Raw genomic sequence first — 26,163 nt, 5'->3', positions numbered from 1 at the left:
AAGTGAATTAATACAGTTATACAATATTGTACTCAGTATAAACTCTGTTAAGACATAAAATTAAATGAGGTTTTAACCTTTAAAACAGATCTCCATTTCATTATTAAAATACACAGTTTCATCAATTCAACTGTAAACCTAAAAATTTACAGCCAATTTTGAAAAAGGTTCATCTTAGCTCAGAAAATCGTTATTGAATATGCCAATGCTGTTGTAATGAAATGCTTCTTCTAAGTATGTGGTTATTAAATAAATAATAAATGGAAAAAAGAATCAACTTTAAATTAATATGTAAAGCCAAGGATTCCCCTTTTTTTCAGACTATGTCCCTTTGATATAGAAACTATATGAGCCTACACCCCCTCTTTCAAAGGTCTTAGACCAAGTAGAATGTCTTTAATGCCGCAAAGTCAATGAGATTTAAGTTGGACCTGTTTTATCAGAACTTTGATGCTGTCTGAAGAATCACATCCATGTGTTCCCTGGAGGAATGGCAGGGGGAACCAGCTTGCCCATTAGACAGAGGCCAAGGGTCCCCGAGAACATCTTAGAACCTCTACAAAGCTTTTTTGTAAAAATATTTTCAATGAAGAAACATAAATTTTTTACATAAATTACCCGGGACATGAAATTTCTAGTGACTTGAGTTTAATCTGGGAGAAAGTGTTGGAGAATTTATAATTGTCATGTTTTATACTGATTATATGAAACTTTTAACTCTAATACATTCCTAAAAAATACTGTGTATGATTTAAGCATCACGCTGATGATCAAGTTGTTGATATCGGTTGTGGAAGGTTAGCCTTTCTGAGAAAGATAACCAAATTCAGAGATAAAATTAGGGGAAGTATAGTGGGTAGATTGGGAAAAGATGATGCAGAAAGTGCTGGAAATTGTGCCTATTATTTGTGAATATAAGTATGGATTGCAATACACTGACATACAGGTATGTGCTTGGGTTTGTGCATATCCATTCACTTTACAGGTGGTGAATATGTATTGTACTTTGAGAATATATGACAGGTACATTAATTAATGGTATTTTTTTGTTCTTGTCTTGTTGAGGTCTAGAATGGGGCCAAATGTACATTAAGGTATTAAAATGCCATGTGATTAATGTCATGATTAGAGAGTGAATTTAGGTCTTATTCATAATTCTTCATGCCAGGGAAAGTTTGGTTCATGAGAAGATGGTGAAAGACCAGGACCTATTGTCTATTCTTTGTGAGTTCACCAAGTGCAAGAGACTTTTTTTTTTGACTTGATAAAATGAAAATAATTGTCTGAGAATTATCTACTTGGTAAATATAAATATAAACAAAACCAGAATCTAGTATTCTTATTATTATGCAAAAACTTCTTAAAAGAAAACAAGAGCATTATATAAATGATATATAAATGATAAAATGAAAAAATTGATCAAATGGAAAAAATGGAAGAGGATCATGATTATAAGATCAGCATGTACACTACACTGAATAATGAGGAAGTGATGTGGGGGTCACCAATACACTGCGTCTGCTGCACAATGTGGAATAAAAGGCATTGGACTACCATGTTTCATGTGGTCAGAACATGGAAGGTCTTAGAATCTTTTGTCTCTGCTCTCAAAAATTCCTGAAATAGATTCCATACCCATGAGTCTCCATCACTTAGGTATATGGCCAATTGTCATTGTTTGTACATTAATTATGTGCCATTGCTATAAATATTTTTAATCTGTCTCAAAAATGAGTAGGGTTCTTACTGTTTCTTAAATTTGGTAGTTGGCACCCAACTGGATTCAATTATGAAATCGGAATTTCATTGTAACTTAAAAATACTCCTATTTTCAGAGTGAGAGTTCTAGAATTCTCTTAATTTAACTGGACAATAGTTTGTTGTAGAAAGGTGAATATCAACTTATCCTTTGTGGCCAGAATGATGTGAAAGCTGTGGTTGGACTTTTGATATCTGCTATTCTTATTTTAGTCTGTGGAAAATTAGTCTCATCCTCTTCTCAAATGCAGTACTTGTTCAGATTCTGTACATGACTGAATTAGTTTTTGGTGTTCAGAATCACATTTTCTTCTAAGTTGATAAGGATTAAAAGAGTAACAACATAAGGGGCAGCCTTACTTTGTAGAATAATTTACACGGGGCTGAAGAGATGGCTCATCGGTTAAGAGCACTGATCATTCTGGCAGAAGACCCTGGTTCGAATTCCAGCACCCACATGGCAGCTAAAAACTGTCCCTAGCTCCAGTTCCGGGGGATCAGACCCCCTCTTCTGTTCTCTATGGGCATTGCATAACACAGGTGTACTTACATACATGCAGACAATACATGCAGACACATAAAATAAAAATAATAAATAAAATATTTTTAAAGAATAATTTATACATTTAATTCATACCAAGTATTGAAAATCACAGCATGAGTCCTGCTTAACTGTTCTTCTAGAATTTTTATTTTCATAACACTATAGCCCAAAGTAGTATGCTATATTAAAACTGAGGTTTTTGTTGAATGATTCTGATGTAATGACTCTCATACAGATATAATTCAGTCAACATAGATATTCAAAGCTGTTTTCATATTTCAAAGTATAGAAATGATATTTATTAGAGACCATTGTATGATATGTGTTAGTTTCATTTCCTGTTGCTGCCTTAAAATAACCAGACAAAAGCAGCTTATGAAGAAAAGGTTTGCTGTAGCTCATATTTCCAGGCTCCAGTCCATCATTTCAAGAATAGTAAGGCGGAATGAGCTTGAAGCAGCTAGTCACATCCACAGCCAAGAGCCAAGAAAATGAATGCATGCATGCTTTGCTGGGCTCACTGGATCCACTCTTACACGGTCCAGGGCTCAGCCTGTGTACTGGTGCTGCCTGCATTCAGGGATCTTTGCACCTCTATTAAGAAAATCCTTCCCAGCACTTGGGAGGTGGAAGTAAGTGTATCTCTGTGAGTTCAAGGCCAGCCAGGGCTATGTAGACCCTGTCTGAAGAAAGAAAAAAAGAAAGAAAGAAAGAAAGAAAGAAAGAAAGAAAGAAAGAAAGAAAGAAAGAGAGAAAGGAAAGGAAGGAAGGAGAAAGAAAGGAATGGATAGAAGGAAGGAAAGAAAAGGAAGGAAGGAAGGGAGGGAAAGAAAGAAAGAGAGGCAGGGAGGGAGGGAAGGAGGGAAGGAGAAAGAAAGAAAGGAAAGAAAGAAGAAAGAAGAAAGAAAAAGAGAAAGAAAGAAAGAAAGAAAGAAAGAAAGAAAGAAAGAAAGAAAGATAAATTCCTCATAGGCATAAAGGCCAGCCAGGCCTATGTTGTAAAACCCTATCTTAAGAAAAGAAAGGGGGCTGGAGAGATGGCTCAGTGATTAAGAACACTGACTGTTCTTGCAGAACACCTGGGTTCGAATCCCAGCAACCACATGGCAGCTAACAACTGTCCACAACTCCAGTCCCAGGGGAATCCAACAGCCTCTTCTGTCCTCTGTGGGCATTGCATGACACGGGTGCACTTGCATGCAGGCAATACACACATACATATAAAGTAAAAATAACTAAAATATTTAAAAAAGAAAAGGAAGGGAGGGAGAATAGGTGAGAGAGAGAGAAAGATAGAGAGAGAGAGAGATTGAGAGAGAGAGAGAGAGAGAGAGAGAGAGAGAGAGAGAGAGAGATTCTGTTTCAGGCATGTCCCCAGGCCAGTTTAATCTAGAAAATTTCTCACTGAGACTCTCTTCCCAGATGATTCTAGATTGTGTCAAGATGGCAATGAAAACTAACAAACACATCCTAGAAAGCAAAGCAAAAGCAAGGATTCCTGGCAGATACGAACTGCCATTTATGTCCAGGACTATTCAGACTAGCAATAGTAGAAAATAGTGTTAATATGATTAATTTTCTCACATGAAATATTCATTTTAGAATTATAAAAGTGCTATGTGTACCGATGATAAAAATCAACTGTGATATGTTTCTCCCTGGGAGGAAAGCTGGATCAGGCTGTCATTTATTTTTCTCAGATGTTGAGTGGAAATGATAGACTCAGTGGAATTCACTCAGTGGAGTTCATGAGCACATAATGGCACAGGAGAGGTTGAGGCAGGAGGGTAACAGATTCACAAGTCAGGCCTGGGCTGCACAGTGAGACCCTGTCAAAACAAACAAGTAAACCACAGGCTCGTGGATGCTAGCCAATGCAATTGATAACAAGACTTCCTTAGAACTTCTGTCACTGCTACAGTTACTATAGCTGTAGTTGTAAAGTGAGGACACAAATGTGTTTTACATTATTTTCTCATTGCCAATACCTTTCAAGTGCTTCACAAGAAAGACTGTGCATTACTTTGTCCTCTCAAATGGTTCTAGATGATTCTGAAGACCTTTAGACCTTGCAAGACCATTTCTAACACTTAGTGGATGACAATAGGCAAGAAAACTTGGTCAAGAGAAGGTATGGTTAATTGAACTTACATTAACAAGACTATATTTTCAGTTATACATTTAGGTTTTGATTGTACTTTATTTATTGTCAAATGAATATTTTAGTAAGAAACTCAGATTCAATGCATAGCAGTGAAATATTATAGGTTGTATTTTAGAGAATGACCCTAGATCAGCTATAACTTATAATATCTTCTGGAAGAGTTATTTTATTCATTGAATAACTGTTTACTAGGTGGGAAACTGTGTGTAGACATTATACTAAGCTCTGGTGATACAATAGGAAGAAAACTAGATTATCATTTAGAGTTGATGAATGAAGCTTTCATAGCTACAAGTAAGCAATTCAGTACTTAGTTATATTACTTGTCTTAAGAGTTCATACAATTCATTAGAAACATAGATGAGTCATAGCTTTTCAAATATTTTAACATCTTGAATTCAAGTTCATAGAGAACATTTATTTTATTTCTAGTTATGGTAATAACTACTGCTTATTGATGTCTGTTTTCCAGATATTATATAACCTTCATAACCCTATAAGGGTTATTATTTGCATCCATGATATTAAAATTGACAGAAGAGTGAAATAAAATCTACAGGATTCTTTTCTTTTTGAGTCAAGGTTATATAGCACAGGATGGCCTGGAGCTTTTTATACAGGCTAGCCTCATATTTGTGGTGATCCTCCTGTATCTACCTCCTAAGTGCTAGAATTACAGGTATTCATTACCTTGCCAGGCCAAAGCTCTAGAGATCCTTTTCATTTTTAAAAAAATAATCCAATTGAATATCCATATTGACTGTATTTCTTCTAAAACTAAAAATTCTATGAAAGTCAAAACTATCATTCCCATATATATCTGTATCTTCAAAGCCTGCACTGTGGCTGTGAAATGATTATTCAGTGCATGAATGAATGACTTTCATAGGAAATCCAAACATTCCCTTGATTATATTGAAAGACCATTAAATTTACTTGTTCCTCTAATTACAGGACTTGCATGGGCATATTGATTTCTTCTCCTGTATTGGATGCTGTAAGATGAATATAGGTGCTCATGTGGAAATGAAAACACTCAGGGAAGTGGAACTCAGACCAGAGCAGCACACAAACAAAGCAGCGTGCACATGCCCATCACCTGACTTGTGTAGTGCTGGTCTTATTTTACCAGCAGCAAATCCTTTCCTAAACAGTCTTCCTTAGCTTCTACTTATGTTGAATACTTATGGTCATGCTTCATAGTCCCTTACCTATTTTACTTATTTTCATTTAAAGATTTATTCTGTAAAATAATAGTTGCTAATTTGATACTGTACCAAAAAGGATATTTTACCAGTCTATTTTTTTAGCATTTTAATTACTGCTTTGGGAAAGATGATCTAATCTCGTGATTCTCAAACTTTATTATGCCTCAGAATCACTTGGAAAGCTTGTTAAAAAATAAAGTTCCTCCAGAGAGACTGATTTAGTAGTTCCAGGAGAGGACCCAATAAGTTGCATTTCTAACAAGTTCCCAGGTGACCGTCATTTCTCTATACCCCCAAAAAGGCTAGATCATATCTCAGTATATTCTCATTGAAAGGATGAGTTAGGGACAATATTTTTTATTATAGAAAGACCAAGTGACCCTAACATTTTTTTTATTTTTGATGTGATTGATTTTGAATGAAATGTCCTCTCTGTTAATTTCACTGCAGATGAGTTTTCTTAAACTCTTTACCTGGGTTCAGGCATAATTTTCTCATCTGAGCAATCTAGTAATCAATGCAGCTTCTCTGTGTTGGAAGGAATCACCAAATTTATTATCAACTGTCACTAAGAATTGATGCTATTCTTCCAAGAGACAACTTTCAGATAAATAGGCTAACTAACAAACAAAAGTAAGTAACCAGTATGTTTCCCTTCTGTCCTGCTCCTGAGAGAGCTCAAAGTGTAAAAACCTATTGACCACAAAGGAGTGCTCTGCCCATTAGCAGTGTCTTGAGGAGTGTGGGGCTGGCATGGAAGGGATGTAAGGGATGAGGAGCAGATGGAGGGCAACAGATATCACCCAAGAATTTATAAAATCCTGAGAAAACACAATTTGATATTTCAGGGAAACAAGTTTGAATCCTTCGATTCTAGAATCAAAGCATTCAGTGCCCCATGGAAAGCCTCCCTGAGTGCAGAGAAACATTATGTGGGAGGTCAAAGATATTAAATACCTTCCCTTGCTTGTCTAGAGCATGGACTCCAATGTCATTAGACTGATTTGAGAAATATCATAACAAGATGGACGTAGAAAACATTTCTCCGATAGGTTATTTATTTACTTATTTTATTTACTTTTATTTTATAGTGCTGAATGAAAATCTAGGGTCTTGTGTATGCTAGAGTAACACTCAGTGCTAGATTATGCCTTTAGAGGCATTTCATTGGTTTTTGTATATATTTTCATAAAAAGATTTGGAACTGTCATAGTTTTTGAACAGCATTTGATAATAGTATTTGATTCCCATTATCCAATATTTGGAAATCTAGAAATTTTAGCTCTTATTATTTCACTTCTTCAAATCTGTGTGATAGTAAAGTGTGATACTTAGTTCATTTTCAAAAGTGCTTATTAAATTGAGTTATAGTTTATTCTATTGAGAGTTTAAAAACTACCCTTATTCTTTGATGTTTGCATTAGTTTGTTCAGGTTCTTATTAAAGTAAATGTGCTTTCAAAATCAGAAGCACTGGTGTCATAAATGTCCATAAGGACATGGTTGCATTTCCTCCCCTGAATTCTGGAGACCGTGTGAGAACTATTGACCTTATCACAGTGGAGTCTCTTGGCTCATGAAACTGGCAGACAATATCCTGGGTGATTGTTTTGAACTTGCTTATTTTCCTTCCAGGCAACGAATTGATCTGTTTTATGATGGGCTTAGTACATTTTCACAGAACCATAATTTTTGTTGTCAAGATTTAAATGAAAGACAGGAAAATGCTAATGAGAAAATGCTAAAAGAATGAACGGGTGAAATGCAAAAACCTTGTCAAAAATGAAGAAGACCCATTGGAGTGCTCCTCCCTGGAACCTTAGAGAAATAGGATAATTATGTGCTATTTTGGAGTTGTATTCTATTTTTGCTTATAAAAGCTTAGAGATCTTTTTTGTCAATTGTGGTCTGTGGGTGTAATTAAGCATGAAGTGACGAAAGATGTCTAGGCGTCTATTATGCCAATATTATGATTTTTGTTATCTGTCTTACATATTTTACACAATTTTTGTATATTCTGTTAAAAATACTCTGAAAGAAGTAGACAATTATTCTAGTTCATATCAAACTTTCTTCTGAAAGTTAACTAACTATCTGTACCATTTGGTTTAGGGGCAAGATGGTGGCACTGTCGAACAGAGCACTAGAGTGCTGCAGTTAATTGCCTTGAACAAGTGTCCTTAGGCACAATGATTCCATTGCAAAGACATAGAGACAAAGAAAGTAGTGATGGGTAGAAAGGTAGCTTGACTATAGTGAGATTTTAATGTATCTATTGATCAAAATCATGAATATGTAACTCATATGTACAGTATATTTTACAAATATTGGTTGGCAAAGAAACAGCTTTCCTTGTGACATCTTCGTATGTGTTGTTATCCCCAAAGTGCCCTCCCTTAATGTTTCTCTTCCTTCCTCCAATGATTCCCCTCTGCTTTCATGACATGTACTATATAGTGTGTTACCTTCTTGTTTGCCCCTCTCCTCTTTAGATCTCTTCCTCCCCTCTCCCAGTTCCCTTTCTATTTTGATGTCCTACATATATAAAATGTGTATATATACATGTGTCCTACATATATACATTTAAATCAACATTCTGCATGTGAGGAAAATGTGACATTTGCCTTTCTGAGTCTGACTTACTTTGCTTAAGATAATTATCTGTAGATCCATCAATTCTCCTGAAAATGTCACAATTCCATTCTTCCTGGCTGAATACATTCTATTGTGTATGGGTACCATGCTCTCTTCTAGTTCACCCATATGTTGTTGGGCCCATTGGGCTGATTGTATATTCAAACAGTGCATGGCTGTGCAGACATCCTGATTTAGAATCCTTCCAGTCATACCCAAGAATGGTAGAGGTAGATCAAGTGAGAGTTCTATTTTTATTATTCTGCGGATTTCCATATTGATTCCACACTGATTTCCATATTGGCCACACTAGTTTACATCCCAGCAGAGAGGTATAAGGGTTCCTTTTTCTACACAGTCTTATTAGCATTTGTTGTTTGAGTTCTTTTTTACACTTGATGATAACCATTTTGATTGGAGTGAGATGGAATCAAAACAGCTTAAATTTGTATTTCCCTGGTGACTATGGATGTTGAACACTTTTTTTTTGAGGATTTATTGGCTATTTTTATTTGTTCCTTTGAGAACTGTCTATTTCATTTATTGGTCCATTTAATGATGGATTATTTGTTTCATTGGTCTTTAACTTTTGGAGTTTTTTATAGATATTAATCCCTGATAGATGTATTAGCAAAGAATTTCCCCACTTTGATAGGCTCTTCAACACTGCTGGTTCTATTTTGATTTCTAAAATATACTACAATTGAAAAAAATATGTTCATAAAATTTGTCTTAGACGAATGAAAAAAATAATAAAAGTAAAAAATCTTGTATCCCTAAATGTAAACAAATTAGAGGGAAGCTGCCTGGGTTGGGCGTTGGGGAGGAACCTTTTGTGGAAGAAACTGAAGCAGCTCCCACTTACCCATTGTGAACAACCTGTTTCATCTTAGACCTAAATTGCAATGTGTGATCTTTATGAAAATGTCATCCTCAATTAGATGATGATATTTCCATCCCTTTAGTTTTATGTACATATTTGTTAATCAAACATCTGGTTGTAATCTCAAATATAATAATACCTATTTTCCACTGATAGAAACATAAGATTTTGTTGTTTGAGATCCAAATGGAATATGGAATAACTTCTCTTTAATAACTCTTGTATGTTATCTGTCCAAATATGGCTTTTCAAGAAGTGGAATAATAGAAAGTACTCTGCAGAAGGAAAGAATTCTGCAATGAGTTGGAATATGTATCTTTCTTTTTGCAGAGTTTGCGCACCCCTGGCTTTTCTTAGTTACTTCAGCCTGCTGCTGAGGAGATCCCTCCTCCATCTGATTGGTCTAGGGATTTTACAACAGTAGCTTTCCCCTCCCTTTGCTATTGCTACTGATGCTGATGCTAATTGCTGAGGTAGTTTAGAAAAGGAAGGAGAACTTGCATGACCAACAGGGTACTACTTTTGTATTTGTCTTTGGGAGTGGTTAGATGCTGGTATCCCATTTTGGGATGCAGCATTTATTTCTTGTCGAGCAAAGATGTAATTTATAAACGCATACCAGAGACCGTAGAGCCTTCTTTACTATCTAGAGTTATGCATTTACTTTATAGGTGATTTGTGTAGTATGTGTTGGTCTGGGATTCTATTGACATTATAAATGGTCTTTTTATACAGAACTGAGGTATGTGTTTCATCCACTCAGGATATAGATGGGTGCTGATCATTTGTATTTGGGTAGTAAACATGCTGATTCATTTAATGACCAGTGCAGATATTCAGTAATCATGCATCATAAGAAAGTATCAATTCTATTTTACAAATAATTGGACTTAGCTCCAGAGACTGAAAGAAAATAAAACATTTCAGTTCTAAGCCCCAGTTTTGTTTTTAAGTCTAGCAAGACCTGAAACAATAAAATCGATGGGGGCCCTAATATTACATTTGTGGAATGGACAATTGCTTCACATAAATAGCAAGTGAAAAAAGAATCAAGCCAACCTTTCATAAAATTTTTATTCTGGTGTGTGCTTGTTTTCCCAAAACTACCTCTGCTAAGTCTCCTGTCAGTGCTGAAACTAGAAGGCAGAAAACCTAGTGCTACAGCCAACTGCAGTGTAGCCAGAGAAACGAACAAAAATAGAACACCAGGATTGCTGTGCGTGGGTGAGGCAGAAACCACATTATGAGCAAAAGCTTCCAGTATTATTTTAGAACCAATACAGAGCTCTGCACTTCTCTGCTCTCTCTTCCAAAAACACATACTACAAAAATAAAAATGAAGTGAAATGTGTGTGCATTTGCCCTCTTTGAGTTATGATTCTTAATTTTTTTTCTCTTGATTTCCCTTCTTTGGATACGCATCCCCAGTATGGAAACTCGGTGTCTAAAGCAAGCTGAGGAAGGAAAGAGTTAATTGCTTTTAAGGCCCTGCAATAGAGAATTATGGTTTGAAAGATAGAGGCTGGACAGCTGGGTTTGCTGGGGTATTTTTAAATGCATTAATTCAGGCTCCAATCACTCGGCCATGCTTGACCTATTTTTGGCTCAGGCCGACCATTGTTCTATTTCTGTGCCTGTGGGCCATGCTGTTGTTGATTCATATGCAAATGGATTATCACTAGCTTTAGCCAGCTTGAGCCCAGAGAGACTGAGAAGGGAAGAGACACACAAACAGATAGGCGGAGGACTTCTGCTGGAGCCACTTGCAGGGCTGAGGGCTCTTGCCATGAAACCGTAGCAGTCCGAAGAGCTAGACACCAGGTTTAATTGGCTTCTTTTTCTCTTGGGTAGAGTTAGTATCTTTCTACTTGTTCTGACAAAGAAATAATCCCGAAGCACATTCCTGTTGCCCACCTGCTTTTAGTTTCCGGGATAACCTAAAACTCCGGCGAGCTCTAGCATCCACAGCCCTTTCTGCTTTGCACACAGGTTGGTAATGTGGGGAAAGTGTCCAGGTCTTTTTTAAAAGTGTGTGTCCATCTGAGCAGAAAAGAAATCATTGTGGAAGTTTATCCTCTGCCTGCTGCTTCTCCTCCGGGAGGAGGGAGGACTGGCCAGGGTAGCTCCTGGGACCAGTGCACTGAGTAGTGATGAATCTTTCATGGAGCTAAGAGTGACTAGAGTATGCTGCAGACAATTTACGAGAGTGACTCCTATTTTTCCTCAGATGGGGTGGCCGGACGGGAGCAGCTCTTGGCTCAGCAGAGAATGCACAGCATGATCAGCTCAGGTAAGATCATAACTAGAGTGTTTATGTTTGAAAAGGGGTGCTGGCTGGGAATTGCAGCTAAGGCAAGCACATCGCTTAAGAGCTTAAGGAATTGCTGCCTTTCGGTTTGATATTGATGTTTTCTTGGTGCCGCTGGAGGCTTTAACTTAGATTCCTTCCATTACTATTTCTGTGCATGTTCTGAGTGTGCTTAGGAAGGCTGTTTCTGAATGAAACTGCAAAGTATTGCTTCTGATGAAAGATGACAGGGAGATAAGTAAATCGAGGGTGTTTTGCCTTACTATGCAACTAGATTGAAAAGACACATTGTAAACATATGCTAGTGGGACTTTAAAAAATCAGGTAAGTTCATATTGGGGCTTCAGTTCAAAATGCAGCTTCAGTCAGCCAGATGATGTTACAGGTACAGTGTGCATACAGAGAATCACATCTGTTTACAGATCTACTTCTGAAATGTTTGCTGTAGAGTTTTCGGGTAGTTTTATTCTTTCCCTGTTCTCTCCTCAGCCCAATGTGAATCTGTTTAGGATGAAATAGAATTATTAGGACCAGATGCTTATTTTACACCCCCCCCAAACATTTGGGAAGACTAGCATTGCCAGGCAGATGCAGTGGCACACACACACATGTAAATTCATTAGAAGCAGGTGCAATGTTTTAATGGATAACCGCAACAGATTCCAGTGTGTAGCTGTTGGGTGTATGAGCCTGCGTCCTCAGAAATGGGCTGGTGAGAGGGTAAAAGACGGAGCTTGCCCTCTCTGTCTACATCTGTTAATATTTCATATAATTTACATCGGTTCAAATTTTATACTCTTCAGGCAGTCTCCTTTACTTTATTATTGCTTTTGGTATTTGTTTCCTATAACCAGCTCATAAAACTTTTGGTACCTTGCTTCTGTCCTTTTCTGAACACTGCAACATGAATTGGTTTAAAGTTCTTTCTTGGAGCTTCTACGTCTGCTTCATCATGCTTATTGCTGAGATCGCTTGATAAGAGTGACACATAAAGCGGCTTTTACTTTGTGTACTTGGATAGGAAAGAAATATTCCACAGGTTGGCATGAAGTCTGCTTTGGCCCTAGCAACCTTCCCAACTGCAGGTCTTGTTTGAAGCAAGTTTTCCTTAAACGTCTATTAGTCATAATGGTTTTAAGATCCTTCTGTTTACCCAATATTTTCGTAGCATCACAGCAAATGTCGGTTTTGTAGAATTCTGTATTATGCACTAAAGTAACAGGAATTGTATTCATGAGTAGTGTGTTTAACAGAAGTAAAACTACTAAACATCTGTCGCTTATTGTGGCTAAAAGCTGACAAGGACTTGGGGTGAAACTGGTGATTGGCATTTCATTTCTGAAATATTGATAAACTCTTTGGAAATAACTACTTTAGCTATCTTTTCAGCATTTCACAATATCCTTTTACTCTTCACCTCTGTTTCCAGTTGTTAGATTTCTTTCAGAGAATAGAAACACAGCTTGCCTTCCAAGTAGCAGCTGGTAGCCGACACGGGCTGGCTACAGGTGTGTTAGCAAGCTTTACTCTTTTTTCCATGACTGATAACTGTAGATGACAACTTTATTCTCATCCTCAGTGAGATCCTCATTTCCCTGAGATTTAATGATTTTTATGTAGAGCAAAGTATTTTCAAACAGGAAAGCACTTGAGATTGCCCATGCCATGACCAGTCAACCTGAAGCAACATTCAAGCATTAGCTTCTAATATGAAAAGTAGCACAGGCTGACATCAACTCATGGGTCTGTCTGACGTAAATGGGAATTTTTAAGTTGTACTTAGTTTTAAAATTTGAAACATAAGTTGCATCCTTCCTGTGGTGTCCTGTGATATTTGACTTCATTTCATAAACATCACCTTAAATTTAATTATGTAATCTTTTTCATGTCCTTTCTATGGGGCATTAGTTCTCCAACATGGAGTCACCAAGTACAGTTTTCCAAATAAGGTGCCTGGATTCTACCCCTGAGGTTTCTGTTCTAGTTGTGAGGGAAGCATCATAAACATCAGGTGTACACCCACCCCCACAATGGCTGTTGCCCCTTTAGCAAACTGATACTTGCTGCTGTTGTGGAGTTAGGAAGAGGCTGAGTAAAGCCATAAACCATCCCCAGCATGGTTTGCCCTTGGACTCATTACAATTAGGGGTCTTGATTTAGCTACACAGTTTGATCACATCTGTCTTGGACCAGTGGCCTGGTTGTGGTTCTCAGAGTAGGAAATGGATGTGTTTGACTATGATAGAAAAGACAGGTAGAGCAAAGGGGTAAAGAGATCTGGTGCTGTGAGCTCTGCTGCCAGCCAACTGTGTAGCTGGTTTGCTCATTTTTGAACTGATGGCTGATGATGTGTTCATGCTTGTGTCTTAACATTCTTGTGAGGCTCACATATGTCAGCCTATCTGCAAAATGTGTGCTTGCTGATATTATTATTCTAGTGAAGGAACTGAGCGTCCTGGCACTCCAGTTTTGCTGAAGAAACTGTATGAATTAGATTGTATGTAACTTAAGGAAATGAGTTACAGGTAAGCTAGATTATTCCATAATCCATTTCTTTAATTATCAAAATTTAGCTATTTCTTCGGGTATCATTTTAATGAGACTAAAGTCATTTCTATATGTAAATTATGACTGTATATCACAGTAGCTTAGTATGAAAGTGTCTATATAATAATCAAAGACAAAGATGTTGCTGAGGATATACTCAAACTGTGAAACACCAATGACATATTTATTGAGATTAATTATTTTTTTTGTAATTTTTAAATTATTTTTATTTTATGTGTATGAGTGTATTTCCTGCATGTATGTAAAATGCACCCATGTAGTACAATGCCCATAGAGATCAGAAGACAGCGTTGAATCCCCTGGAACTGGAGTTACAGGTGGATCTTAGCCATGATGTGGGTGCTGGGAATTGAACCCAGGTCCTCTGCAAGTGCAGTCAGTGTTCTTAACCACTGAGCCATCTTAATCTTTCAATTGTCATTAGCAATTTCTCTGGACACCCCTTGTAGTTATAATGGATTTTATGAATTAATGTACTTGGTTTTTGTTTGGAGGTCTTTATATAGGATTGGATTTCACCTGTTCTCTATGGTTGCATGTTTTTCTGAAACTGACAGGTAGGCTAGACACTATGTAGGGTTAAGATGGTATGCACACACACATACACACACACACATACTTTTATAATTTGGTCTGCTAATATCTTAGTTTAAACGTTCTTTAATACTGAATTTTGAAAGCCATGAGTGATACATTAGGCCAGGTACATTTCCACTTTCGTGACATGTGCAGGACATGCACAAATATTGATTCAAGTCTCAGAGGAGCTGGCAGAACCAGGAATGTTTTGCTGTTGCCAGGCTTATTGCCTAACACATTGGGTAGCAGAGCTATTCATATAGTGTGGACCAGTCATGAAGGAACTGCCTCAAGTTCACAATCAAATTGATGTGAGATATAATTAAAGAAAAAATGTATTTTTAGTATGCATTCTTATTTTAGGATATAAAAGTAAAGCATTTAAATCTAAGTGATGATTTTTTTTTAAATTAAAGTGCATCTTCAGCTTTTCAGATTTTTTTTTTTTTTGCTCTTGGATATGTGGTTTTAAGAGGAAGGAGGCATTTTAGATTCGGTAGTCAATTATATCTTCCTGAGACACAGAATCTAATTATGGAAATGTCTGTGAAAACTACTCTTCTGTAAGAATTACTCCTAGTATTACCTGTAATTACTATTTTGCCATTCTCTAACTTGGAAGTTTTTCATGCATGTCTATTATCAATTAGGGTACTTGATAGGTATCAATAAAAAAATTAGTTACAAATAGTTCCATTGGAAACAGGGACAAGATAAATGTTTCAGATTTCTGAAGTGTGCACAGGCATCCATTCAGTAAAGAAAATTCTGTAAATCCCCTCAGAAGTCTGAAAGAGTTCTCAATTCTGAATTCAAAATTATTCCACATGGTGATTTTGAATTAGCAGTGAGAGATGCAAAAATGTGCCACACAGTTTCTCATCACTGATGGGTACTGAAGGGGGCCTCTTAAAAGTATCACCTAGCCAACAAACACACTTGCCTGTCAAGGTATTCATCAATAATTGTGTGAATAAAATAATATGCGACATGTCTTTAAAATAAATAGTCATGCAAAACTCTGGAAACAGGGGGATTTGGTCAGAACTCGGCCTTCTTAGAATTCTACTGGCTAGTTGACAGCTTCCTAATAATACTAGCATTCTGTAGAGAAGCAAACTGAGCACTTTACATCGTTCCCATGACTAAAGGATAGTAGAAATGATTCTGGAAGGGAAAGTGGTATAATGGGGCAAAGTGTAAAAACATGGTCTCTTTAACAGTTTCAAAGCAATGTCCTAGTCTGAGGAAACAGTGTATAGGTCCTTGTGGAATGAGCACCCCTGCCTTGCGAATCTTAGGACTCAGCAAAAAGGGAGACATTGAGCTGTTGAGCCCATGGAATTTTCTAATGATTGCTTCCTACAAACAGCATACCTTAATAAGAGCATAAATTCCACTAGCAGGATCTCAAAGATGAGAAAATTAGAACAGTAGAATGAAGTGGAAAAGGAGATTTTTGATTTCATGAAATGCTTTGAGAGTGACGAAAACATAGAAATTATAGATGAAAATTGTCATTAAAAATAACAGGATGACAAGGGGGAAAGGCCATAACAGTGAAAGGGAAGAAAAAGGGAAATAGGTTAGTTTAATTAGGCAAAAGGTAACATTTGGGTGAAAAGATTAACAAACAAAAGTTGGTATTTACAAATTACCAAAAAACGATATTTTCGCAAAAATGTAGACTGGCAAATTTATTGAAAAAACATTCTGCACATTGAAAGAACTCATCTTTTGGGAAAATTTGATGCAAATACTCTGGACAGAATCACATTCTGATTGGGATATTGAACCATAAATAATTCTCCAGGAGTTCACACAAGGCAGCCTTAGCCTGTCAAGGTCATGAGTGGGAGGGAAAATCTCCAAGGGACTCAGGAAAGCTCATCAAACTTACCCAATTCTCGATACAGATGATAGTGAGGAAAAGCCTTTAGAGCTCTAGGAAAAGTGTTTTCTGTCAACCAGCATGTTATTAAAATATAAAATAGGCAGACAAAAAATCCTTAAATATGAAACAGACTACTTAACAATGAACTCTAGACAGTGAAGAGATGAACTTAAGTTTAAATTCAGAAATTGAAAAAAAAAAAACAGTAAAATTCATGGGGTAAGGGGTTAGTCCATTTGAATGACTATGGGGCTGCGATTATAAAAGAAAAAAGAACAGATCTTATAAAGTAGAACATTGTAAAAATACTAATCAAACTACGAAGTATAGTGTTGGGGGGAGGTGAGATGCAAAAATGTAAAAAATGCTAACATCCTTCCCTTCGGTGATCAGGGACAGATTCTCTGCAGCTTAAATTAGAAATACATAGTTGGTTTGTTCTTAAAGTTTCCAAACACTATTTTTGATAGTTTATTTAACCAGAGAGAGAGAGAGAGAGAGAGAGAGAGAGAGAGAGGTATCTTTTTAGAAATACTATGATGAGATAATATCTAGCATGCTTACAGTTCTTTCAGTTTAAAATCTGCTAGTTTCAGTTAAACTTAAAGTTTATTTTTTAAATAAAAATAATACCAATAATATGATGTTATTATATGAGAATTATTTTTATCAATTTTCTATGTCCTCAAAGATTCATATATATGTAAAAAGATGTTAGGAAAGACTACATTTACTGAAGTATCATATTTTTATATTTTTTTAAATTTTATTCTTTAGTTAATGTGTGGGTATGTATGTGTGTGAGTGTGGTGTATTGTGTGTGGTATATGTTCTTGTGTGTGTGAGGGGGTGCATGAGCCTGTGAGCACATGGAGGCCAGAAAAGAACACTGGGTGTCCTGTTCTGTCAGTCTCTGCTTTATTCCTTTGAGATAGAGTCTCTCACTGAACTTGGAGCTAGGCTAGCAGATAGCAAGCCCTGGTGATCCTCCTGTCTCTGTTCCTGAATAGCACTGTGGTTACAGGCCTGTGGGCGACCACACCCAGCTTCTTACATGGGAGCCGGGATTCAAACTCAAGTTCTTATGTTTGTGTGGGAGGTACTCTCACCCACTAAATCATCTCTCCAGTTCTGTAGGAATATATTTATAATAGGAATTCAATATCTTTGATTATTCCCCAATACCTCCACATGCAAAAACAGTTGCTGAAAATACCGATTTATTTTTAGTAGGTACATAAGTTGGTTTGTTTTCCACTGAAAATAAAAGAAAACTGGTCAAATTGAGAAATCACGAGGGCATTTATCATGAGTTAAACAGCTGCTGGCTAGACTATACTAGGTGCTCCACAATGCTACCTGTATTCCAGTCCTTTGCATATTTACTCCTCGCTCTTAGTTTTTGGTGATGTGCTCATAAGGTTGGTACCTCTGGTGGTCCAGTGATCACAGTTTCAAAGTCCAATGATTAAAATTTCAAAGCCTCCTGGCTTTAATACATGACAAATTGCAGAGACAAAGAAAAGAAACTGCTCCTTTAGGCAGTTTCTATTTTGTTTAATACTGTGTGTTTGTGTGTGTGTGTGTGTGTGTGTGTGTGTGTATGTGTGTGTCTCTGTGTGTGTATGTGTGTGTGTGTCTGTGTCTGTCTCTGTATGTGTCTGTGTGTGTGCGTAATGTCATAATGTGTGTGCATAATCATGCATGAATGCAGGCCTAGGTGTAGAGATTATGGGCAATCGGGTTTGGGCCTCATCTTATTGTTGGAGACAGGCTCTCTACTTTGTTTTTCACATTGTCTCCACCAGGATAACTTGCCCAAATACTTCTGTGGATCACATTTCCACCTTCTATCCCATCATAGGAACACTGAGATTACACATGTGCACCTCTACAGACAGTTTTATGTGACTTCAGGCATTCTGAACTCAGGTCCTTGCATTTGCATTTTAGCCACCAAGTCATCTCTGCATCATTCTCTCTCCTCTTTTTAAGAAGAGAACGTTCTGTGTAACCCAAGCAGGTTTAGAACGTGACTTCCTTCTTCCTTAGCCTTTGAGTGATGATGGGATTGCAGGTGTGAGCAGTCATGTCTGACTTTTATTTTAACAAATGAATTTACCCAGAGCTTTTCCAAATAATTATTCTTTCTTGTTGATTGGCCCAGTTTCATCCAGTTGTTGACAAGAATAGAGGCTACGGATGAGCTCAGAATCAAGGTTTCTGTTGGGAAGAAAAAGGCAAGAGAAGAACAGGAATTAACTGGATTCCATCAGTATTTGCCATGGAGTGTATGCTGGTGCTAGGCACTTTCTTCTTTGTAATGTTATTCTTAGTTTTTGTTTTCCAGAATTATAAATATTTCAATAATATGAATGAACTATAATTATGATTTACCTTTTAATTGAATTGTAATACTGCTTAATTTTAATGAAGATATGTCTATTTAAACACTGATACAACAGACAGCCTATTAAAAGACAGCACAAAACTGGGGAAGAAAATTAGATCTTCTTGGTTACAAATATTTTTTTTGAATGCAGTAAAGTCAACATTACTATCTGATGTGGTACATGTGTTTATTATGACTTGCATAGAATATTCCTTTAATGTTGATTATAAAGGATGCAGAAAACTATCAGAGAAATTTAATCATGTAATAATCATTTGCCTGGGAATATAGCTTAGAGTTAGAGCACTTGTCTAGTATGGGCAAAACCCCTGGGCTCATTTTCCAGTACTGGAAAAAAATTAAAAAGAAAAGAAAATCAAAGGAAAAACTGTTGTTAGTATATCTAAAATGACCTTTAGAGTTTTCAGAATAAAATATTTTGCCAGCATGTTTTCACAATTAGGCGTTTTGAGAATAATGACTATTGCATATGATATGGGACGATAGCTGAAGATTTTCATCCTTATTTCTGAGTTGGGATACACTGGAAACAATTTAATTGAGATAAAGCTCCATGAAAATGGCTTTAAAAACTTTAAGTTAATTTTCACCTCATGTTTCTAGACACAAAACTTGGAAAACTGAGGCCACTAGGAGTTTGAAGCCAGCCTGGGCTACAGAGTGAAAGTATCTCAAACAAAATAAAACATGAAACTTCATAGATGAGCCACAGTTAGTGGTGCACACCTTTAATCGGAGCACTCCAGAGGCAGAGGCAAGGGGATCACTGTGAGACTGAGGACAGCCTGATCTACATAGGGAGTTTCTAGTCAGCTGAAAAATCAAAACCAAAACCCAAAATCCTAGATGAATTTGGTGTGCTCCAGTCCAGCATGGCTGTGCTCTGGTCATTGAAAGGAGGCTGAAGTGCCACTGACTGCTTCCATGAGACGCACAATGTCCTTGCTGCCTGTAGTCTTCCTATTCTTTAATTCTAGAAGGTTCACATGAAGGAGGGAGAAGGACAAGAAAACACCATGAGTTTTTAGATGCGTTTTTTTTCAACTAAGTCACTTTCAGAAAATAAATTTGATTTAAACAATGTCTTTTAAGATTCTAAATAATCTACTGTTTCAACTGTTCTCATAGAACATGTATTTAGGGTACTCCATGTCCTGAAGTTACTGAATATAAAACTAGACAATTCTTTACTGTCTGTTTGATGGTTTGATGAGAGAGAGAGAGAGAGAGAGAGAGAGAGAGAGAGAGAGAGAGAATCCCTGTAGGTATAACTGGCCTGGCCTGGAACTTGCTATGTAGATCAGGCTAGCCCCAAACTCACAAGAGATCTGCCTGCTTCTACCTCTTAAGAGCTGAGATTAAAGTGTGCTACCACACCTGGCCAATTATTACATTTTTGTAAGAATATCTTTTCCGTTCATTTTCATAATGTTAATTGTTCCATAGCAAAATAAATGATGGGTATTTTATAATACAGTTTATACATACAAAAACGCAATAATTAAATCCAATAAAAACCACTTTTAAGGAAGAAAGAAATTTGCTAAACCACAGAATGTCATTTGCTTATGATTGAACATTGCATGCTGATAAGTTTGGAAATACCCACAACTTTATTTTCCTGATTCTCCTCATGGCCTACCCTTTGCATGAAAAACTTTTAAATTCATAGTTTTTGCTCATGATTAACCCAGTTGCAGCCAAGGGGATGTTATTTTCAGTTTGCTTGAGGTACATGTTGATGAGTGTGCAGAGCATGGCATTTCCAGCCTGGGTTCAAGTGTGAGAATGTCAGGAGGTTGTTTCAAAATTTCAAACTTGAAATTAAAGCTGAAATAAACCAAATTAAAACAAAAAGTAGACCCACACAAAGTGAGAAAATATCACTGATTATTCATTAAAATGACATTGGAGTTTGTGAATTCATGGCTTTACTAAAAATATATTTATCTAGACAGCTTTGACGGAATCACATATAGAGCAAACTAGAAAAGTTCTTAGTGGGTTGAACACAGTTTTAACTTTAGTCTTGATGAAGCCTTTAAAAATCTCCTTACAGATCGAATTCAATTTACATTTTAATTTATTTTTGTGTGTGAGCTGCGTGTATGTAAGTTAGATCACGTTGGTGTCATGACGTGTGGAGGTCAGAATGCTGGTCTCAGAATTCTGTTTCATCCTGTCCTTCCACTCTGAGATCCAGAAACCAAACTCAGGGCCTCAGGCTTGTACAGCAAGTGCTTTACTCTATTGGGCCATCCAACCAGCCCTTAAATGGGTGTTTTGAATCCTAACTGGTCACCACCAGTTACTGTGCACATGTTTCGTCTGTGTGTTCCGCTTTGATTTTCCATTGTAGCTGTATTTCAACCTGTCAGTGATTCAACATGTATTCTTTTCACTTTGGAATCTTTATTGATATAATGTGTCCTGAGTTTCTTTGTATCAGGCCCTCCTTTGTAGTCCTCACACAGTTTAGTGCATTATACACTGTTTGTCCCATTATTCGTGGTTCTCATCTGAGGAAACAGGTTTTGAGATAAGGCACTTATTGTACCCTGTGTTGGAAATGGCAGGGTCTGGTTTCCACTCCTCCCACTTTTTTTCCCAAAGAGAAAAAATATTTAGTATAGGGTATAGGGTCATTTTATTCCTATCTGTTTGATACTAAAAATGTAAATTCATATATTTATAAGTAAGCATCTAGGCCAACTTCCTAATCCTGGGGGATTAAAGTACAAATAGACAACCGTGTTAAAAGTCTTGCTGGAAGTTTCATGCTTTATATTCCTAATGCTTGATAGTTAAAATTGGAAGACATTAACATGACCCAGGGCTGAGAAGCACTGAAGAAGCCTTGGCTGTCCCTTGGGCACCAGCTCTGCCCTGGAGCAGATATTGAGGGCAGAACTACCATTCCCAGTGCATCTGGCGTCTGTTGTCAGCACTTCACACGTGCACATCATAGAGCATTAGCCCCTCTGCAAGCTCACATACTGTCACTGGTGTGTTCTAGCAAGAGAATATTATTTTTTGACAACACTAACACTATAGAGTTCTTTTCTTTTGAGCAAAGTGTTTGGATTATGCTTTCCTTTATCTTTTCCTAGAAATGTGAGATCCATTCAAGTCATGATTTTAATGTGTAGCATGAAATTCTTAAACTAAAAATAAAGATCTGGCCAACAAAATTCGGTTTCTCTAATTTGAATATATTGCTTTGATTTGAGTCCAAATTGGCCATCTTTAGTGAAAACTGATTGGCATTTAGCACAATATTATAATTTACCTTGAGTTAGATTTTACTTCATTGGGTGTTATTGTATGTTATATATGTCATTCAAGCATAAAATTTACCAATAAGACACTAATCAAATTATGGAAGAAGGAGCTCTTAGATTTCCCTCAACTACTTTTTTTAAAGTTTCATTGGCTGTGAGAATTTTGAGCAATCTTTATGAATCAATGCATTATAAAATATTATTGATTGTCATGTTAATAATCTACATGATTTATTGACTTTCTGGAGAAAGCGTCTTTCAGGAGATCATGGAATGCATCAAAGCTGCAGATGCCAGCATGTCCATGCTTCTCCTTAGCAGCCTGACTCCTTTGGGTCAGTTATTCTTAGCCTCGGTATTTCTATCTTATGGCATTGCAGGTCTAAGATTAGCTTGTTAGGCGTTATCATACCATCTGAGTTACCGCCTAATATAACTCTACACTGGAATGATTATTTATAGAAAGAGCATTCTGTCATTTTGGGGTTATTTCTAGTAGTTTAAATAAAGAAGAATAACATTCAAGTTAAACCACAGATTCCTTCCTGCTGCCAAAACAACATGATAACTGTCTGCTTAAGGGGCAATAATGTTATTTCAATGAGAGCACAGGGTGGCCAGAGTGTTCCTTTTGTCTCTGCCACCTTGGGGAAAGGTAGGAGGCTTTGGGTAGCAATGGATAATGGTTGTAGGAAGGCAGAGAGACAGCCTTGATACTTTCTGTCACAGAGCACACAAGCCTCTGGTTGATGATGACAGCAAGACACTCGGGTTTATTTTTAGAAACAGACATTGCTAAGCTCTGTTTGATGTTATAGCACTCATAAACAGAGCTCCTCGGACTTTTTGACCCTTCCAGGGAGAACACACACACACACACACAGAGTTTTCATTAACTCTGCAAGAATGATTCTGTTATTTAAAAATTGTGCCTTGTTTAAAGTAGGAAATCTAAAATTAGCTTCAATTTCTCCAATAGATTCGTTTGTAAATCCTGTGAAGATGGGGTCTAAGAGAGGAAATATACCTGAATGCTATGTTATAGGCACAATGAATATAAATGAATGTGTATTTATATCAACAGTAAACTGTGGTGCCCATAAAACAATGTCTCTGAGCTTCTAGCATTATTTTGACAACATATAAAATAGAACTATGAAAGATATTATAATTACAGTGCATTGATTTAGGTGCTTATTTAAGTGGATTAGGTATCAAAAAAAGTAAGTGTAAGTTTTTGATTGTTCTTAATGAAGCCATTAAGTTTCTAAAACAATGAAATGTGCAGTTTCACATTTGAGAGATTTCTTAATTTACTTCAACTGTGTGCTTAATTCAGATCTTAGTAATTGATACTTTGTTCTCAAATTAGAATTGTGATTTTCATCTGTTAAATTTGCATTTTATGTTCTTAGTTTAAATTAACTCATTGCTAGATGATGAAGATATTAAAATACGTTAATGTGTTTCATGAGTCATAGTGCTTTGGAGTGGATAACATAAGAATCTTTACAAATATAATTTTAGCATTACTTGTCAGATGATTATATTTATCAAAATGCCATATTGCTTTCTTAAAATCAATATTTTTGTAACTCTGACTGATATAAAAGTATCCACTGATCATTTGGAATTTGAAAAATCAAAAACAAAAGCAAGAAACACGCAGCAATAAAAGTATCTTAAATGAAGCCAAGATGGGGCTTATGAGATGGTTCAAGTGGGTAGAGGTGCTTCCCATCGTGTCTGACAGCCTGAGTTCCATTGCTGAGACCCACATGGTAGGAGGAAATCAACTCCCACCACTGGCTGCTGACCGCCACATGAGCACTGATACTTGTGTGTGTGCTGCACACACACACACACACACACACACACACACACACACACACACACACCCAACACCCACATAAATAAATATAGTAAAAAAATAAAAGAAGCCAAGCTGTCCCCATGCAAAGCATCAAAGTAGAAGCAATTAGAGCAGCTCTGCAAGTTGCATCAAACATTCTTAGTTAATTAGCAGGATGAATGTTTTGGGAGGTGATGAAATTGGAGCTTTGAGAGTCAATATGAAATAGTCATTTATCTGTTTGCTTTGCCACTCAAAACACTTTGGGAGCCAACTGTGTGCCAGATACTATTCCAGCTACAAAGAACACAACTGTGAAATAAGACAAAGACACACTATTTTAATCTCCAGTTACCGCTGTCATGGGGAACCAAAGGAAAGGCTGTTAGCAGCAGATAGGTAAGGGATCCAAGAAAGCCTGGTATGCAAGGTTCCCCCTGTTTATCAAAGAGAGACTGAGGAATGAGGCAGCTCTCCCTGGGACTAATGCCATGCCCTGGATGCTACAACATTTACCAACCCTTACCTTTCCTTGTTGTTCTTTAAAAGTTAATCTTTGCCCTTCTGTCCAACTCTAACCTCACCTGTGCTAAACCTTCTCCCTTGAGCAATGTGAGGCATAGCCAGTAGTTTAGTAAAGCCTCTAGTTCTTTCCTGGGCACTCAAAAGAGGCAGCAGTAGGTGCTCCGCTGTTGACGTCGAAGTCTGAAAACTTGTTCTCATGAGCACAATAGCGGCACAGTTTTTTTTGTTTTGTTTTGTTTTGTTTTTTGTCTTTTTGAGACAGGGTCTCCCTGTGGCCCCAGCTGTCCTGGAGACATGTAGAGCAGGCTGGCCTCGAACTCACAGAGATCCACCTGCCTCTGCCTCCTGAGTGCTGGGATTAAAGGCATGTGCCACCACGCCTGGCTGTGGCACAGTTTTTAAAGGGATCTAAAGGACAGAATTCATTACACAAGCATTTATTGTGTACTTTCAATGTGCCAGATGCTTTATTCAGGTAAAGTGCGGGTCAAATGTTATCTTTATGGGGTGGCTTTTAGAGAACAGAAATGTCCAAAACAAAATGTTTAGAATATACAGTCTTCCTTGGGTTGGCAAGCAGCAAGATGTGTGACGAATTATTACAATAGTTGACTAAGGAAATATTTCATGGAGGTGACAGATCTTTTTTTTTTTTTAAAGTAGAAACAGCAGGGTGTAGAAAGAGCTATTTTCTTCACATGCTATGTTTTCCCATGGATAAAGAACAGTGATAGATAGGCACAGTAGACTGGACAAACATTTCTGAGGCACTGACACATTATCTCACATGCTTGATGCCTCATGGGGTTTTCCCTCAACATTCCAGTTGGTCTAAGTCAAATGGAATGAATGCACAGCTAGAACCGAACAGGAAGTGCTCTGAAGCTATTTTAATCCCATTTACTTCTGCCCTGGAGGGGGTGGGGAGGGTTTTTATCAGCCTGTAGGTGAGAACCAGGAGTAGGTCTTCAGCTATGATTTTCTCCCAGTCTCTAACTGGGACTGAGCCAAACACCTGGCCAACGTTCTTTGTGGATTCACAAGTTAGACTGAGGAAAAGAATTCAAGGCAACTTGGTTTCTCTAAACACTTGTCTCATTCAGTCAATATTTATTAGTATTTTGCAGTTGTATATTAATTTTTTGCTTTTGTATTATTGGTTGATATATACATATACACAAGGATAAATGTCCCTACACATACACATATATGCATATATATATGTAAAGTCGGATATATGCATATATAAATTAGATATTTCCTTTTTCTGAAATGCTTTCTGTCTACCTAGTCTTAATTTGAGGAAATTTTACTCTTTACAGATCTTATTCAAGGTTCCTTTAAAGCCTCACACAGCCATCACTTACCTCTTCTGTGACACTGGTTATCCACTTATGCAGATTTTCTGCTCTCTTCATCCCATAATACTTTGTCACGCTCTCAGAACATTTCCAATCTGTTTTACGTTATAGTTTTTTATATCCATTTGTCCCTTGCCACTAATTAGTTATATTATAAGCTCTAAGAGGAAGATCATGTTTTCCTTCTATATT

General features: G+C 37.0%; 1 protein-coding gene across 19 annotated transcripts in view; it reads left to right on the top strand.

The window, feature by feature from the left end:
- Hdac9 (histone deacetylase 9) overlaps window positions 1-26,163 on the top strand; it is an 897,356-nt gene that overhangs the window by 382,934 nt on the left and 488,259 nt on the right. For 7 of the 19 annotated variants that reach the window (XM_017798011.2, XM_008832669.3, XM_017797994.2 and 4 more), the window contains exons 1-2: window positions 10,877-11,179; window positions 11,418-11,480. In XM_017798011.2, coding sequence (XP_017653500.1) covers window positions 11,459-11,480 — 22 coding nt within the window. In that variant the 5' untranslated portion in view covers window positions 10,877-11,179; window positions 11,418-11,458. Of the gene's footprint in view, window positions 1-10,876; window positions 11,180-11,417; window positions 11,481-26,163 lie in introns of those variants that run through there. The other 12 variants (XM_008832701.3, XM_008832682.3, XM_017797988.2 and 9 more) reach the window with 7 other exon arrangements.

This window comes from Nannospalax galili, unplaced genomic scaffold (genome assembly GCF_000622305.1).
Source record: "Nannospalax galili isolate Female #2095 unplaced genomic scaffold, S.galili_v1.0 scaffold450, whole genome shotgun sequence".
Taxonomy (NCBI): Eukaryota; Metazoa; Chordata; class Mammalia; order Rodentia; family Spalacidae; genus Nannospalax; species Nannospalax galili.
Note: the sequence above shows the minus strand (reverse complement) of the source record. Positions and strands in the feature narration are given on the sequence as shown.